This window comes from Lampetra planeri, chromosome 57, assembly GCF_965212315.1.
Source record: "Lampetra planeri chromosome 57, kcLamPlan1.2.h2, whole genome shotgun sequence".
Lineage (NCBI taxonomy): Eukaryota > Metazoa > Chordata > Hyperoartia > Petromyzontiformes > Petromyzontidae > Lampetra > Lampetra planeri.
Genome location: NC_136163.1, coordinates 1861096 through 1879831, shown reverse-complemented (window position 1 = coordinate 1879831; position 18736 = coordinate 1861096). Strand labels below are relative to the sequence as shown.

The 18736-nt window shown below is 53.0% G+C and overlaps 1 protein-coding gene across 1 annotated transcript in view; it reads left to right on the top strand.

Moving 5' to 3' along the window:
* The first annotated feature begins 685 nt into the window (after window positions 1–685).
* The window catches only part of LOC144735796 (alpha-2,8-sialyltransferase 8E-like), a 112800-nt gene continuing 94749 nt past the window's right edge, over window positions 686–18736 (top strand). Inside the window, exons 1-3 of the mRNA XM_078618317.1 lie at window positions 686–783; window positions 14377–14419; window positions 16587–16642. Of these exons, the coding sequence (XP_078474443.1) occupies window positions 686–783; window positions 14377–14419; window positions 16587–16642 (197 nt within the window). The remainder of the gene's footprint in view (window positions 784–14376; window positions 14420–16586; window positions 16643–18736) is intronic.

The following is an 18736-nucleotide window of genomic DNA, read 5'->3' as shown; positions in this document are numbered from 1 at the left end:
CTACCCATCGCCAGTAGGGTCACATACAAGTGCGCCTGCCTCTGCCACAACGCCTTCATATCTGTCTGTCCGCCGTACCTTTCTTCATTATTAACTTGCAACTCAGCACACGGCAGATGCCTGCGCAGCGCGACTCACGACCTCCTCTTGATACCAAGATCCAGGATGGTCATGTCTATGCGCCGCTTCTCGGTGGTAGCCCCAACAGTCTGGAACGATATCCCTCTGCACATTCGCAGCATCAACTCAATCGCCTCCTTCAAGATAGACTTAAAAACTCACCTCTACAATCATGCTTTCGAGCGACTCTGAGCTTGGCTCCGCGCCTCTGAGTTGCGACCATTATGTCCGCAAATTTGCGCGCGTTATAAATTGAACTATTATTACTATTATTATTACCCCATCGCAGCTACTCACACACCCCATCGCAGCCACTCACCCACCCCACCCACTCACCCACCTCTCCCACCCAAATCAATCCCACCCCCCTCCGCAACATCTCAGCCACTCGCTCCCCTCCCCACCACCACACTCCCTCTACAACTTCACTCCTCTCTCCGACCTCACACCGACACCCAACTCCCCCAACTCCCCCCTCCCGCCACTCACCCACGCGGGGTTACGACGCTCCCGAGGTGATAAGAGAGAGAGGAGGATTCCCCGGGGACTTCGTCCACGCAACGCCATGTTGCCGACTCGATCTCACGTACTCTTCATCTTCGCCGTGTTCCTGTGCCTGGGGATCTGCTACGTCTACTACAAGTCTCCGCCTCTCCAATGCGGGTGAAGAGAGCGAGCGAGCGAACTCGGCGACTTTTCGCCGATCACCAATTCGCCAGTCCTGCCCTCGGTCACGCAGAATGCTCCTGTTATTTGTTACCCTCTTATCGAGAACTATGTTGGTTCTGTTACCGACTTATCCGGAAATATTTTGTCCTTCGCGATTAGCACTGTTGGTTGCGTGAGATGCGAAATAAGTTCAACACACAGGCGTACAACTTCGCTCCCTCGCTTATAGTCGTAACCAGCGGGTAGTCTCAGCGTCTCTCTCCCCCATACTCCCCTCGCGCACGTCCTCTGTGAGAGTTGAATGTTGTTTAGATTATGACTCGGAGTGGGATGCAAACGAGTCCACTAACTCACCCACAAATACTTACTCACTCACTCATCCACCCACCCACAAGCTCAATCACCCACTCGATCACCCACTCATCCACTCACTCACCCACTCACCCATCCACTCACCCATCCACTCACTCACCCACTCACTCACCAACTCATTCACTCACCGACTCACTCACTCACCGACTCACTCACTCACCGACTCACTCACTTACCGACTCACTCACTCACCGACTCACTCACCGACTCACTCACACAGCCGCTCACTCACACCCGCTCACTCACACACCCGCTCACTCACCCACTCATACACCTGCTCACTCACGCACTCACTCACGCACTCACTCAACGACTCACTCACTCACCCACTCCCATACCCACTCACTCACCCACTCACTCACCCACCCACTCACTCAGCCACTCACTCACCCACTTACACACTCACATCTCATGAAGAACTGGCGTGTGTCTTTGATCTTCTTAGATTAGCGGAGCGGAAGTGTAGAGGTTAGCGACATGAGTTTGATTCCTGCTCAAGGCCAACACCTGCATCCATTTCATGAACCGGTCCTGGGTCTAGGTCGACTCAGCCTCAAATGAGTACCTGGTGCGGTGTGTAAACTTCGCCACTTGGGAGACAAAAGCGGCCGGGTGTGGTGCGGCCACTCACCCCCTCGTGTGCCAAAGTGCCGGCCTTTTTAGGTGCTCGCGAACAGCACTTTCCCCAACAGTCTTTGAAGGCTATACGGGGGATCTGTGTCTTTGTTAGTTAATAATTTTTTTCAGCAAGCTGACCAAGATTGGACAATACCGAGCCCACTTTTAACCCAGTCTCAATGTATCTTTACGTGTCTGTATGAGTCTCTATGCATCTCTATGAGTCTATATATCCAAGTGCATCTCTATATATCTCTACGAGTCTATGCATATCAATGGGTCTCTATGTATCTCTATGAGTCTGTATGAGTCTCTATACATCGCTATGTATCTATATGAGTCTCTATGTATCTCTATTGGTCTTTATATATCTCTATGTATCTCGATGAGTCTCTGTTTCTCTACGAGTCTCTACGATGCTCTATGCATCTCTATGAGTCTCTATGTACCTCTATATATTTATAAGTGTGAATCGTATTCTTGGGTCTTTCGGTAAAGTCACGTAGATAGGTTCAAAGAAAATTACAAAAAACTCTTGTGTTGCGATCAAAACGTCGTAGTTTTTTTGTTATTTTCTTTGAACCTATCTACGTGACTTTACCGAAAGACCCAAGAATATGAATTCTTGCAGTCACGAAAGCTTTAAGTCAATATTTAAGTGTGAATCGCTAACAGCACTTGCTCCTACATTCTGTGAAAGCTATACGGGGTTCTTTGTCTTTGTTAGTTAATTACGTTCTTGAGTCAGCTGGATTGGGCAATAACTAGTCCACGTTTAACCGAGTCTCCATGTATCTCTATGAGTCTATATGCATCTCTATGAGTATATATGCGTCTATGTTGTTGAGATTGTGACTCGGCGTGTGATGCAAACGAGCCATGAGCTCATACTCTTTGGTTCTTTCGGTAAAGTCACGTAGGTATAAAATAAAATATATCATGACGTTTCGATCGCAACACAAGCGGTCGTCCTCAACGGAAAAAATATAATCCAGCAGTGGAACTGCTGAACCAACGAGAGAGCGGTTACAACAAGGTTATATATAATAATAGGGGTTTTCCCCTTTTTTCTGGCAACAAAACTAAAACCTTTTTACAAGGAATCATGTCTGCATTAACCACAATACTTGTGGTCAAAATGCAAAGAAAAAACACACTGAAAATATATGCATTGTCCATGAAAGTGATTGGTCCACACCAGATTTATTTTGAGCCTCGTCTAGCACCTAGACCAGAGGACGCCAAAAGGCGCACAGCTCAAAGACAATGCACTATTAAAGTAACGAGGGCTCGGGGTAAGCAACTACATCATTAGACCTCCTTTGCCAGTACCAAAATATAATAATACATATAATAATAAATATAATAATAAATATAATAATAGGGTTCTGTGGCGTCGTTCCGCGTTGTTCTTACGGCCCTATTCTGGATGACGCACAGACCTCACACTGCCAGAGAGCGTCGCTGCTGCCATTGGCTTTGTGCAGTGGATGATGCGGTTTTGAGGTTGGACCGCGCGAGCAGCTTTCGTGGAAAATCAAATCCCCCCCCCCCCCCCCGTGGATTTTGATCTTCTGCGTTGGGGCGTCCACAACAAGGAGGCGCGTGCCTGCGACTTCTCACGAACTCCGTTCAGCCTCTCTCCAAACTTCATCGGGGAGGGGTGGTGGGTTAGGGGTGGGTGGGTGAACTCGCGTTGCCGAATCGAACTCGGATCGCCGCGGGTTTCGGAGCGCCGCGCCAACCAACGCATCTACCGCTCCCATCAAATGCCAACGGGCGCCATTCATCACCAAGCGACGGTTGACGTCACCGCAGAGCAGCCTCGCGGCCACGTGCAAGGCGTCGACGGCTCGCTGCCGGCAGGAGGTCATGGGGACAGAGCCAGGGTGCCCTGGGTTGACTCACCGAGATGACTGGCAGATGCACCACCTGTGCGGCTCTCATCCCAAACACGCAGAACAAATATTCCCCGTATAGCCTGAACAGACTGTTGGGGCAAGTGCTGTTCGCGAGCATCTATGAAGGCCGGCACGGCACACGAGGGGGTGGGTGGCCAACAACACGGCCGGCCGCCTTTGTCTCTTCAGTGACGATACTTACACATCGCACCAGGTGCTCATTTGAGGCCGAGTCGACCTAGGAGAGGCCCGGGACGGGTTCAGATAATCGTCACTGATGTTGGCCGTGAGCGGGAATCGAACCCGGGTGGCCAGGTTCGTAGCGCAGCGCGCTAACAGCTACACTACCGCTCCTCACACACACGTACACACGCACAAAGACAAAGATCCCCCGTGTAGCCTGAGACAGACTGTTGGGGAAAGTGCTGCTAGCGAGCGCCCCATGAAGGCCGGCACGGCACACGAGGGGGTGGGTGGCCAGCAAGCATGCCCGGCCGCCTTTGTCTCCCCAGTGGCGATATTTACACACACCACACCGGGCACTCATGTAAGGCTGAGTAGACCTAGGTGAGGCCCAGAACCGTTTCAAATAATCGTCACCGGTGTTGGCCGTGAGCAGGGCCGGGTCTCGTAACGCAGTCGCGCCAACCGCTAGCCCACCGCTCCCTCTGCACACACACGGACACAAAGACAAAGATCCCCTGTGTAGCCTTAGGAGACTGTTGGGGCAAGTGCCGTTAGCGACGGGGTCCAAAGGGGTGGCCGGGGAGGTTGCTGACGGAGTAATCGGAGGAGGTTCACGGGGTGACCGGGGGCGGCTGACGAGGTGACAGGAGGTGGCTGATTGGGGGTGACTGACAGGGTGACCGGAGTTCAGCTGACATGTTGACCGGGGGTGACTACTACTACTATTCCCACTAAAATAATTCCCACTAATACAATTCCCACTAATACAATTCCTATTCCTATTACGATTCCTACCACTACAATTCCTACCACTACAATTCCTACCACTACAATTCCTACCACTACAATTCCTACCACTACAATTCCTACCACTATAATTCCTACCACTCCAATTCCTACCACTACAATTCCTACCACTACAATTCCTAATCCTATTACGATTCCTACCACTACGAGTCCTACCACTACAATTCCTACCACTACAATTCCTACTACTACAATTCTTAATCCGACAACGATTCCGACTACTCCTATTCGCACTACGCGTTAAACGGACTTTAGCTCAGTGGCCGCGACTCGAGTTATTACACCTCGTCTTGCGATAACCACTTCTGAACTTTTCTCACGCTCGCGCAACGTCCTATGACACCTCTAACTTCCGTTGTGGGGGGTGGGGAGGAGAGGGAGAGGGGGAGAGGGGTGCCGAGAGGTAGTTCGGTGTTATAGTAGCGATAGGAGAGAAATACAGAGTGAATGAATAGAGCGAGCGAGTGACTGGAGTGAATGAATGGAGTGAGCGAATGGATGGAGTGAATTAATGGAGTGAGCGAATGGAGTGAATTAATGGAGCGAGCGAGCGAACGAGTGGCTGTGGTGAATGACTGCAGCAAGTGACTGGAGTGAATGAATGGAGCGAGCGACTGGAGTGAGTAAATGAATGAATCAATCGGTGAATCAACAATAGTTGGGGAGTTGCTTCGCTCCCGAATTCCGGGCGGTGCCGGTCCAAGCGGTTCATGGGTGGCACCGTTCCCCTCCCGGTTGGCTTAGAAAGAAGACATTTTTTTGTTAATTAAAACTTGTTTTGTATTCATTTCCCAGCGTGTAAGGGCCTCGCTACTGAACTGCTGCGTTGCTCATTTTGTTCCAGAAGCGACCTTGGCTATCAACCAATGATTTCTCCAACGAAACTGGGCATGTTATCGTCGTCGTCATCGTCGTGTTGAAATTAATAGCGGCAGCCAAATAGTTGCTCAACGCGTGGCGTTCATTCTACAGTAAATATTGGAGGGGGGGGGGAATACCCCGGAAGAATCCGGAGAAAAATATACTCCAAATATACAGCAGCAAGCGTCATGGTTGAGATTGAACCCACGACCTCCTGTATATCAGGCGAGGTAGTTAACATCTCCTAGCCACCGTGATGATGATGATGATGATGAGAGAGAAAGAGAGACACGCAAACTCCAAATATACAGCAGCAGGCGTCAGGGTCGGGATCGAGCCCACTACATCCTGTATACCAGGTGAGGCAGTTAACATCTCCTAGCCACCGTGATGATGATGAGAGAGAAAGAGAGACACGCAAACTCCAAATATACAGCAGCAGGCGTCAGGGTCGGGATCGAGCCCACTACATCCTGTATACCAGGCGAGGTAGTTAACATCTCATAGCCACCGTGATGATGATGAGAGAGAGAGACGCAAACTCCAAATATACAGCAGCAGGCGTCAGGGTCGGGATCGAGCCTACTACATCCTGTATACCAGGCGAGGCAGTTAACATCTCCTAGCCACCGTGATGATGATGAGAGAGAAAGAGAGACACGCAAACTCCAAATATACAGCAGCAGGCGTCAGGGTCGGGACCGAACCCACGACCTCCTGAGTGGAAGAGGCGATGTGGGGGGTGTGGGGTGGGGCAGCGTTGAGCCTCGCCCTGCCCCTTAGCTCCAGGTGTCCCATTCCCATCCGCCGCTTGTTTTGTGGTCGTTATGTAACATTCCTCTCCTGTCGATACCCCCGAAGCCCCTAAACCCTGACCGCCACGATGGCGACAGCGCGCAGTGCCGTTGGGCCGCACACGAGTTGTTGACTACACACACGAGTTCACTACACAAGAGTTGTTCACTAAACACACGAGTTCACTACACAAGATTTGTTCACTACACACACGAGTTCACTACACAAGAGTTGTTGACTACACACACGAGTTCACTACACAAGATTTGTTCACAACACACACGAGTTCACTACACAAGAGTTCAATCTTGATTTGAAGCTTTCGTGACTGCAGGAATCCATACTCTTTGGTTCTTTCGGTAAAGTCACGTATAAAGAGATTTATACCTGATGATGATTGCTTGTGTTGCAATCGAAACGTCGTACACACACCAGTTCACTATACAAGAGTTCAATCTTGATTTGAAGCTTTCGTGACTGCAGGAATCCATACCCTTTGGTTCTTTCGCTAAAGTCACGTAGGTAGAAAGTAAAATAAATCACGACGATTCGGGCGCAACACAAGCGTCCGTCATCAGGTGGACGCTTGTGTTGCGCCCGAAACGTCGTGTTTTATTTTATACCTACGTGACTTTACCGAGTGAACCAAAGAGTGCACAAGAGTTGTTCACTACACACACAAGTTCACTGCACACACGAGTGTCATCACAGCCTCCGACACAAGAGTGGATTTCCACTCAGTCGTGCGTCAAGTCAACGCGTGCTTTGGCGTGTCGAACTTCTTTCGCACCGTGCGCCGTGTCGTCACCTCCGATCCCTTTCCCCGCGCCTCCATATCAGCAACTGCTGTCCACGTGCGGTGCGAAAGATGTACAACCACAACGTGCACCACAGCCAGCCCCAGCCAGTCCCAGCCAGCTAAGTGGAGAAATCCATTGAGTGAGCGCATCACAGGCAAAGGTCAGCTGTGACTACCTGCTGAGACGAGGAAGTTGCAATGTCCCCACTCAGGATTTACCTGTCCGGGCGACTGCCGCTAGCGAGCACGCGTGGCCAGCACCGCTCCAAGCCGCCTTTGTCTCCCCCACCACCCCCACCCCCCCAGGGCTGATAACGTTTCCACCATCGCACCGCGTGCTCATTTAAGGCTGAGTCGACCAACGGGGGGAAGGGGGTGGGGAAGGCCGGCACGGGACACGACGGGGGTGCTGTGGGCAGCACCACGCCCGGCCGCCTTTGTATCTCCCTAACGGCAATGTTTGCACAGCGCACCAGGTACGGTGTTCATTTGAGGCTGAGTCGACCTAGGGGTGGGAGTGCCTGGGTGGGGGGGGGACTCCAGGACCGGTTCAAATATTTACCACTGATGTTGGCTGTGAGCATTGCGGCGGAGGGAGCGGTGGGGGGTTTGTTTCACCAAACTTCACCGCGCTGATCTGGCAGTGAGTGTGAGAGAGATGCGGTCTGCAGGTGCGGTTCGGGTATACCTGCCGCCCTGGTAAATACCGCGCTGGGTGATGAATCTGGCGATGTGCTCCAACAGCTGTGACCCCCACCCCCCCGATCCATCTCTTTATAACGAAGCGTGCTTTGCTTAGCTGCGAGTTTTTGTTTTTACAAATAAATAATTAGTGTAACTCTTAAATAAACGCGTGTGGAATTATTCGAGCCTTCCCAGCGAGGGGATGTCGCCCGAAGCGACGGACGTGGTCGGATGGCAGCGAGGAGCCCAGCCAACGCGCTACCTAGAACCAGAACCCACGAGTGGCGGTAGGGGAGGGTAGGGGGTGGGGATGTGGGGAGCGGTGGTGCAGCGGTTAGCGCTACGCTGCGTTACGAACCCGGCGACCTGAGTTCGATTCCCGCTCCAGGCCACCAACGCCAAGTGACGATTATCTGAACCGGTCCTGGGCCTGCCCCTCCTAGATCGACTCAGCCTCAAATGAGTGCCTGGTGCGGTGTGTAAACATCGTCACTGGGGAGACAAAGACGGCCGGGCGTGGTGTTGGCCACCCACCCCCTCGTGTGCCGTGCCGACCTTCATAGGTGCTTGCAAACAGCACTTGCCCCAACAGTCTGTGCAGGCTATAGGGGGATCTTTGTCTTTGTGGGGGTGGGGGTGGTGGGTTGGGGTTTGTTTACAAATTGTGCCGCAGGTAGCTACAGGTGAGTCGAGGGGGCAGATCGCGGACAAAGAGATTCCCGAGATAGCCGGGCGCTGGGAGATCCACGAAGGCTCACAATGCGCACGTCTACATCACGGCGTCGAAAAGGGTTTCTGGAAGAAAAAAAATCTTGTTTTTCTTGTTTTTCTTCTTCTTTCGATTTAAAGCTTTCGTGACTGCATGGATTCATCTTCTTGATTCTTTCGGTAAAGTCACGTAGAAGGGAAGTAATAAAATAATGAAAATAAAACATAATAAAATAATTCTAGCCTGTGCTGCGCCCGTTTAGCCCCCTCGATCCGGCCGAAAAAAAGCTGTTTAGGCATGCAGTGGCTGGGTATGCGGGCTACATGACCCAGCCAACGCATCCTTGCCTAGATCTTTCAATGATTTGTGAGCTCTTCACACAATCCAGCCTGGTTAAACCCAGGATGGATCGTAGGCAGGCCAGCCTAAATGTTTCCAACCGGCGAAGATGCTCCATTAGGGGGGTTCACGTTTCGCAAGCGTAGAGAAGGGAAGAAATGTCTGTAGCCGACAAGACTTGAAGCTTCGTACGGAGCGACAGACCAGGTAGCTTCCACACAGTGTTACGCAACCGATGAAAATATATTGCCGCTCGACTGATTCGGAGTGAGACCTCTGCTGTTAAATTGGAGCCCGCCATAAGCACACTGCCCAGGTATGGGAAACTCTCCACTCTCTCCACAACTGCCCCATCACCGATTGAGAATTGTGTGGGTGGAGTGTCCGATGGTACAAAATACCCAGTCAGGTGCTTAGTTTTGGTGGGGCTGATGTTAAGGCCCCACCTCTTAGTGGCACGCTCCAGTCTCAGCAGCAGCGTCTCCAAGTCCTCCTCTGAAGGAGCAGCTATTACCAAGTCATTGGCATACATAACGTGGTTGACCAATAGGGAGCCATGCCTTTATCGCACCTGGGCATCGATCAGCCTCCCATTATATCTGTGCCAAATGGAAATTTCCCCGGTACAGCTATTGAAGGCTTCACGAACTACATGGTCAAAATAGATGTTAAATCATGTGAGAGCCAGAGGACATCCCTGTCGCACCCCAAGGTGTACAGGGAATGGCTCTGACTCCCGGCCACGTAGTTTTACCCGGGCCCGCTCACCATCATGAAGGTCCTTAATGATCGTGAGCAGAGGGTCAGGGACTCCGAAAGCACGAAGAACAACCCAGAGCCGAGGCCTACTGATGGTATCATAGGCCTTGACCAGGTCAATAAGGCAGAGATGTAGGTCTTGTTGGAATTCCCTACACCTCTGCTGTAGCAGACGGACAGAAAATATGGCATCTGTGCAGGACCGCCCTTTCCTGAAACCGCATTGGGGCTCCGCAAGCCTCTCCTCAGCGTGCCTAGCAAGGCGATGTTGAATAATCCTTGCCAGGACCTTTCCCAGAACACCGAGGAGTGAGATGCCACTGTATTTGTTACAGTCTGTGCGGTCCCTCTTCTTAAAGAGGGAACCACCAGGGCATCCTTCCAATCCATGCAGAACCCGTCCAGTAGTCCAGACTGTTGTTATGATATCATATAGGGCAGTCTGTGCACAAACGCCACCCTCCCTCAGCATTTCGCTTGGGAGATGATCTCTGCCCGGTGCCTTTCCTGGTCTCAGACTCCGGATTGCCTTTAGTACATCCTCAACAGATGGCACCTCAGCCAGCCACTCACAGGGGGTGACTTCTTCCAATAGTTGAGTCACCGCAGCCTCAGCAGGGTCATAACCAATTTATGCCATGATGTTTTCCTGGCTGAGGGATGTCTCCTCCCCCAGGACCTCACAGAAATGCTCAGCAAATCTGCAAACCTGTTCCTGAGGGTCCGAGATTGGATCACAGTTTTTTCTCCTAATGATGGTAATAGGTGTGGTGCTGCAGGTTTCTTAATTTATGGAGTTAAATAGTGGTTTGTGATCGCGGGCCACTGAGGCAGACTCCATCTCCTCAGCAACCCGCGACCACCACCCATCCTTGCAGCGCCTTACGGCTCTCCGAAGCTACGAGCGAAGGCTGCGGTAATCCTCCTCATTCTCTGACTTGGGATGCTGTAGCCGATGAGAATGGGCCTGTCGCTTTTTCTCAACTATTCTGAAAATCTCCTCTGTCAGCCAGGGTCTCTGGGGAGGTCTGGGCCGCGTACCCAAAGCAGCCATTGTAGCTGAATGAGTCACAGTCCTAAACCTCGCCCATTTACCCTCGACATCTGGAGGAGTGAGGGACAATGCCTACCCCAGCCGCAAGCGATGATGAAATTCTCGCTTTCAACTTTCATCAGCTATTTGAGATCTACCACCGGAGTGGAAAAATGGCAGGTGCATCTTACAGATGACAAGTCGATGGTCAGAGGGCAGATCAGCTCCACGGTAGGTCCTGGTGTCAAGGACATCAGCCCGCATCCGCTGATCCATCACTATGTAGTCCAGCAGATATTCTTGTTTGGACCTGGCATGCATCCATGATGTTGTGTGGATGCGCCGATGCCTGAACAGCGTGTTGGTAATTACAAGCCCATGGGCTGCACACAAATCTAGCAGCCTCCTACCGTTGTTATTGAGCTGATCTGGCCCATGCCCTCTAATCACTCCAGACCAGGTGCCAGCATCATGACTAACTCGGGCCTTGAAGTCACCCATCAAGATGACTCTATCCCAAGTGGCCACTTTAGCCAGCACCTGTGACAGGAGGTCATGGAAGGCATCTGACTCATCCGCCTTGCCTGCGTCCCTCCATGGATGTTTGTTTTCGGTGGTGGCATAAGTAACCACGACCACCACTCCTCGCCTCCAGTTGATGGGAAGGCGAGCCGAAAGTAGCCTGGGGCTTACAGCTTCCCAGACCTCACCGCTACGCTCCCATGCCCCCTTCATTATTGTGTTCAGAAGAAGAGCCACACCCTGTTGTTTGACAGTCTCCTGCCCCGAGTAGAGGACTTCCCGACAGAGGAGTGGCAGCCTCTCCTCCGCAGTGAGTGTTTGACCATTCCACGTGGCCACACGAAGTGGTCTTTCGTTGTTTCTGGAGGAGCCTTGAGGGTAAAGATTCAATCTCCTGGCTCCGCCAATTGGGGGTTGGCCAGGAGACGTCATAGACGCCTGTCCCCCCGGGGCCTCCGGCACAAGCTTATTAGTTACATTTTTAATTCGTGGTTTAGTGATAATTAATTGAAGGTGGAGGGGTTACCAACCCCTCACACCCATCCAGATCCCCCGTTGAGCCACTGTGGTGGTCACAGACGCCATGAGTGGAGAGGCCAATCGACATTGGCCCACCCCCCACAGCACTGTCCACGACAGAGTTGCCCGTCCGGCACCGCGAGGAGGTAGGGGGTTGTCACACACACGTAGAAACGCACAAAGACAAAGATCACCCGTGTAGCCTTGACAAATTGTTGGGACAAGTGCTGCTAGCGAGCACCCCATGAAGGCCGGCACGGCACACGAGGGGGTGGGTGGCCAGAAAGCACGCCCGGCCGCCTTGTCTCCCCAGTAGCGATGTTTACACACACCATACCGGGCACGCATTTAAGGCTGAGTCGACCTAGGTGAGGCCCAGAACCGATTCAAATAATCGTCACCCCCGTGAGCAGGGAATCGAACTCGGGTGACCGGGGCTCATAACGCAGTCGCGCCAACCGCTACCCCACCACTCCCTCTGCACACACACGGACACAAAGAAAAAGATCCCCCAAGGAGCTTTAGAAGACTGTTGGGGCAAATGCCGTTAGCGACGGGGTCCAAAATAGCGACGTCGTTGTGCAGAGCCACGCTCTGGGTGGGATCGTTGATTGCGTAAAGGTGTCGTGGTGACGGCGTGGCCGGAGGTGGCTGACGGAGTGACTGGAGCAGGTTAACGGGGTGACCAGGGGTGGCTGACGAGGTGACCGGAGGTGGCTGATTGGGGGTTACTGACAGGGTGACCGGAGTTCAGCTGACAGGTTGACCGGGGGTGACTACTACTACAATTCCCACATACAATTCCTAATCCTATTACGATTAATACTACTACGATTCCTACCACTACAATTCCTACTACTACAATTCCTACTACTACAATTCTTAATCCTACAACGATTCCAATTACTCCTACTCGTACTACGCGTTAAACGGACTTCAAAGAGAGTGCTGTAGCTCAGTGGCCGTGACTCGAGTTATTACACCTCGTCTTGCGATAACCACTTCTACTGAACTTTTCTTACGCTCGCGTAACGTCCTGTGACACCTGTGGGGGGTGGGGAGGAGAGGGAGAGGGTGGGTTGCCGAGGGGTAGTTCGGTGTTATAGTAGCGATAAGAGATAAATACGGAGTGAATGAATAGAGCGAGCGAGTGACTGGAATGAATGAATGGAGCGAGTGAATGGATTTAATGAATGGAGCGAGTGAACGAGTGGCTGTGGTGAACGAATGGAGCGAGCGACTGGAGTGGATGAATGGAGCAAGCGAGCAAGTAACTGGAGTGAATTAATGGAGCGAGCGACTGGAGTGAGTAAATGAATGAATGGAGCCAGTTTTGGACTATCAATCCGTGAATCAACGAGAGTTGGGAGGTGGCTTCGCTCCCGAATTCCGGGCAGTGCCGGTCAAAGATGTTCATGGGTGGCGCCGTTTCCCTCCCGGTTGTCTTAGAAAGAAGAACGGGTTTTTTTCTTGTTAATTTAAACTCCTTTTTTATTCACCAGAGTGTAAGGGCCTCGCTACTGAGCTGCGCTCCGTAGCTCATTTTGTTTCAAAAGTGACCTTGGCTATCAACCAATGATTTATCCATATTATCGTCGTCGTCATCGTCGTGTCGATATTAATAGCCGCAGCCAACTATTTGCATAGCGCGTGATGTTGATTCTAAATGTTGGAGGAGAAGATCCCGGAGGAATCCGGAGAAAAATCCATACGACCACGGGGAGGGAGAGAGATACGCAAACACCAAATATACAACAGAAGGCGTCAGGGTCTGGATCGAACCCACGACCTCCTGTATACCAGGCGAGGTCGTTAACATCTCCTAGCCACCGTGATGATGATGAGAGAGAGAGACACACAAACTCCAAATATACAGCAGCAAGCGTCAGGGTCGGGATCGAAACCCCTTCGTGTGCCACAGTTTGCCGGCCTTCATCTGGTGCTGCTGCTACTCACAGCACTTGCCCCAACACGTCTCTCATGGCTACACCTGCGGCGGGGGATATTTATCTTTGTGGGTGCGTGCGTGGAGGGTAGTAAAGATTCGATTTGATAAATCTGTTTGTATTCTGTTAAAATATCAATCACAGCGCTGTGGGGTGGGGTGGGCATCTGAACGCGTCGTCGTCTGCGCACAGGTAATTTGGTTAGGAAAGCGAGTGGGTGGGTGGGTGAGTGGGTTGGTGAGTTGGTGGTGGGTGGGTTAGTGGCTGATTGAGCGCGTGAGAAAGTGAGTGGGTGGGTGGGTGGGTGAGTGGGTGGGTGGGTTGGTGAGTTTGTGGGTGGGTGAGTGAGTGAGAGGGTGAGAAAGTGAGAAAGTGAGTGGGTTGGTGAGTTGGTGGGTAGGTTGGTGAGTTGGTGGGTGATTGGGTGAGCGCATGAGAAAGTGAGCAGGTGGGTGGGTGGGTGAGTGAGTGGATTGGTGGGTTGGTGGGTGGGTGAGTGAGTGGATGAGAAAGTGTGTGGGTGGGTGGGTGGGTGAGGGGGTTGGTGAGTTGGTGGGTGGGTGAGTGAGTGGGTGAATGCATGTGAAAGTTAGCAGGTGGGTGGGTGGGTGAGTGGGTTGGTTGGTTGGTGGGTGGGTGGGAGAGTGAGTACATGAGAAAGGGAGCAGTGGGTGGGTGGGTGAGTGGGTTGGTGAGTTGGGGGACTAACGATGCTCTGGTTTGCTTTGTCGTTGCAGAGCAATATCCAACATGCCGCGTGACGTCTTTCAGCACCACCAGGCACGTCCACTCTCCCACCCCTGGCAACTTCCCACAAGTTTCGCGAGTGAATGAGTGAGCACGTGAGTGAGCGTGTGAGTATGCGAGCGAGTGAGTGAGTGTGCGAGCAAGTGAGTGAGTGAGTACGTGAGTGACTGAGCGTGTGAGTGTGCGAGCGAGTGAGCGAGTGAGTGTGCGAGCGAGTGTGTGAGCATGTGAGTGAGCGTGTGACCATGTGGGTGAGTGTGTGAGGCAGTAATTGAGTGAGTGAGCGTGTGAGTGAGTGAGTGTGTGGGTGAGTGGGGAGCTGTCGTGTATCGGTTATCGCGCTGCGCTACTACCCCGGCGACTCGAGTTCGATTCCCGCTCACGGCCAACACCGGTGACGATTATCTGAACCAGTCCTGGACCTCCCCTCGGTCGACTCAGCAACAAATGAGTGCCTGGTGCGGTGTGTAAACATCGCCACTTGGGGAGACAAATGCAGCGGTGCATGGTGCCGGCCACCCACCCCTCGTGTGCCGTTCCAGCCTTCGAAGGTGCTTTCTTACAGCACTTGCCCCAACAGTCTGTTAAAGGCAATACGGGGGGGGGGGTCTTTGTCTTTTTGTAAAATTTTTTCGAGCGCTTAGTGAGCTCACGACAGTCTGCGCTTGTTCGACAGCTCGCAAAGCCACGCACGCAGAGTTTCCAGTTCATGGCAGAGTGAGACCTAAAAAAAAAGGCGAGATATTGTCATCCCTGGAAGGGGGGGGGGGTTTGGGGGGGGTTTATTGCGGACGGATGTGTTGCGCCAAGCGAACAGCGCAGCAGAGCCTCGGCATGCCCCCACCCCCCCTCCTCCCCTCCCTCAACACTCTGCAGGGTTTACGGGCGACGTGGCGTAACTTCGAACGACGCGACGCCATTCGACAACTCGGGTCGCGCGCGCGAAAGCGGATGGGAAAAACGTGTGGGGGGGTGCGAAGGGGTGTGGGGGAGGTGGTGGGGGGGGTGGTGGTGGGGAGGGTTGGGGGTGGTGGGGGGTGGTGTGGGTGGTATTGGTGGGGGGGTGGGGGGGGTGGTGGTGAGGTGGTGGTGGGGTGGTGGTGGGGTGGTGTTGTAGGTTGTAGTGGTGGGAAGGTGGTGGTGGGGGGTGGTGTGGGTGGTAGTGGTGGGGGGGAGGGTGGGGGTGGGGGGTGGTTGTGGGCGGTAGTGGGGGGGGGGTGTTGTGGGTGGTAGTGGTGGGGGGTGGTGGTGGGGAGGGGTGGTGGGGGGGGTAAGAGTGGCGAACCGCGTCGAACACAAAATCATCGAGGGTTATCTCACAAAACCCTCTGTCAAAGTGCCGTTCACCACCACCACGTGTGTGTGTTGGGGTGACCACCACCACTATGTGTGTGTGTGTTGGGGCCTCCACGGGTCTCTCTGGATGGGTGCGTCTCCGCGGTGGCTGTGGACGAGAGCGTCGCGGTCGTCGACTTCGGACGATGCCGTCGACGCTTAACGATTTTCACAGTTATCGTCTCGGGCGCTAATTCATAAATCACTCTCTTTGTTGTTTGCTCGCGATTGTTCAACTACAAAAAGTAAACTTCGGTTCAACTACCCTGATTCAATGCCACCCCTCCCACCCAACACCCCCTCTCCAAACATAAATCCTTTATATTTGCATGATGAGGACATGTTCAGGTATAATCTGGGATTTGTGTGTTCGATGAACTTGTTTGCGCTGTAGGGCCCATTCAGAGGTACGTGGGAAGGACAACAAACTAAAGTTTAATGCAGTTTTAAGCAAATTGATTGACCCTGACTAGGTGATAATGGAGATGGAGGAGGCTTGGGCAATGAGGTCTTCATCCAGCAGTGTGACGGTTCCACCTGAAGACGGAAGCTTGTGTTGCCTCCGAAACGTCGTGATTTTTATTTTATTTTACTTTTATTAATTTTAATGTTTTACCTACGTGACTTTACGAAAAAACCTAAGAATAAGGTGAAGGAGTCTTTGGCAGGAGGCCTCAATCCAGCTGTGGATTTAACCTGGCTGGTTGATGATGATGATGATGGAGGTGAAGGAGACTTGGGCAGGAGGCCTCCATCCAGCAGTGGATTGACCCTGGCTGGTTGATGACGACGACTGTGTAATCCCACGCCTGCCGCACTCAGCTGCTGACCCCAGTGCGCCGTGTGTTTCTCGCCTCGCACGCAGCAGGAGAGGAGGCGAGACGAGGCGACGGCGGTCGATGGTGAGCCCCAGAGCACTGGGTGAGTCCACAGGGCAAAAGACAAAGGTCCCCCGTGTAGCCTGCAACGGACTCTGGGGCAAGTGCTGTTCACGAGCACCTACGAAGGCTGGCAAGGCACACGAGGGGGTGGGGTGGCCAGTACCACGCCGGCCGCCTTTATCTCCCCGGTGGCGATGTTTTTATACACCGCACCAAGTACTCATTTCAGGCTGAGTCGACCTACGGGAGGCCCAGTACCGGTTCAGATAATCGTCACAGGGATTGGCCGTGAGCGGAGATTGAACTCGGGTCGCCAGGTTCGTAGCACAGCGTGCTAACCGCTACACTACCGCTCCCCACTTACACGCACACACACACGCACTCACACATACACACACACACAGTCACACAACAACAACCGCCATTCGCCACTAAGTGGCGGTGACGTCACCACGACGCTTGTGCCAGGCCATGTGCACCTTAAAGCCACGTGAAGTGTTGAACGCCCGCTGGCAGGTCACGGGGCAGACCCAGGTGCCACGGGTCGACTGACTGAGACGACCGAGATGACTGGCTGATGCACCACCTGTGCCCCTACTGTGCCAACTTGCTGTGCTTTAGCCACCCGGCGCTCCGCTCGTTGTTGTGAGCGTCGCTCCTCCGCCCTCCGTTGTTGTTGGAGGGCGACTACCTCCATCTTCCCAGTAGTGTCCTTCACGAGCCTCCTCCACAGAGGCCGATCTTGACACCGCTGGTACCAGTCATCGGCAAGTCCACTCAGCTCCACGTCCTCCTGTACCACATCACTCCATCTCTTCTCTAGCCCGTGCCGCCCCCGTTTAGCCCCCTCGATCCGGCCGAACAAAAGCTGTTTAGGCATACGGTGGCTGGGCATGCAGGCTACATGACCCAGCCAACGCAGCCTTGCCTGCCGGAGGAGCTCACCGATGGGACTTTGCCCAGATCTTTCAAGGATTTGTGAGCTCCTCACACAATCCAGCCTGGTTAAACCCAGGATGGATCATAGGCAGGCCAGCCTAAATGTTTCCAACCGGCGAAGATGCTCCATTAGGGGGGTCCACGTTTCGCAAGCGTAGAGAAGGGAGGGAATGACTGTGGCCGAGAAGACCTGAAGCTTCGTGCGGAGCGACAGACCAGGTAGCTTCCACACAGCGTTACGCAACCGATGAAAATATAATGCCGCTCGACTGATTCGGAGTGAGACCTCTGCTGTTAAACTGGAGGCGGTCATAAGCACACTGCCCAGGTATGGGAAACTCTCCACTCTCTCCACTACTGCCCCATCACCGATTGGGAGTTGTGGGGGTGGAGTGTCCGATGGTACAGAATACCCAGTTAGGTGCTTAGTTTTGGTGGGGCTGATTGTAAGGCCCCACCTCTTAGTGGCACGCTCCAGTCTCAGCAGCAGCGTCTCCAACTCCTCCTCTGAATGAGCAGCTATTACCAAATCATCGGCATACATAACGTGGTTGACCAATAGGGAGCAATCCCTTGATCGCACCCGGGCATCGATCAGCCTCCCATTATATCTGTACCAAATCCCCCGGTACAGCTATTGAAGGCTTCACGAACTACGTGGTCAAAATAGATGTTAAATAATGTGGGAGCCTGAGGACATTCCTGTCGCACCCCAAGGTGTAAAGGGAAAGGCTCTGACTCCCAGCCACGTAGTTTTACCCGGGCCCGCTCACCATCATGAAGGTCCTTAATGATCGTGAGCAGAGGGTCAGGGACTCCGAAAGCACGAAGAACAACCCAGAGCCCAGGCCGTCTGATGGTATCCTAGGCCTTGACCAGGTCAATAAAGCAGAGATGTAGGTCTTGTTGGAATTCCCTACACCTCTGCTGTAACAGACGGAGAGAAAATATGGCATCTGTGCAGGACCGCCCTTTCCTGAAACCGCATTGGGGCTCTGCAAGCCTCTCCTCAGAGTGCCTAGCAAGGCGATGTTGAATAATCCTTGCCAGGACCTTTCCCGGCACACTGAGGAGTGAGATGCCCCTGTAGTTGTCACAGTCTGTGCGGTCCCCCTTCTTAAAGAGGAGGACCACCAGGGCATCCTTCCAATTCTGCGGAATCCGTCCAGTGGTCCAGACTGTTGTTATGATGTCA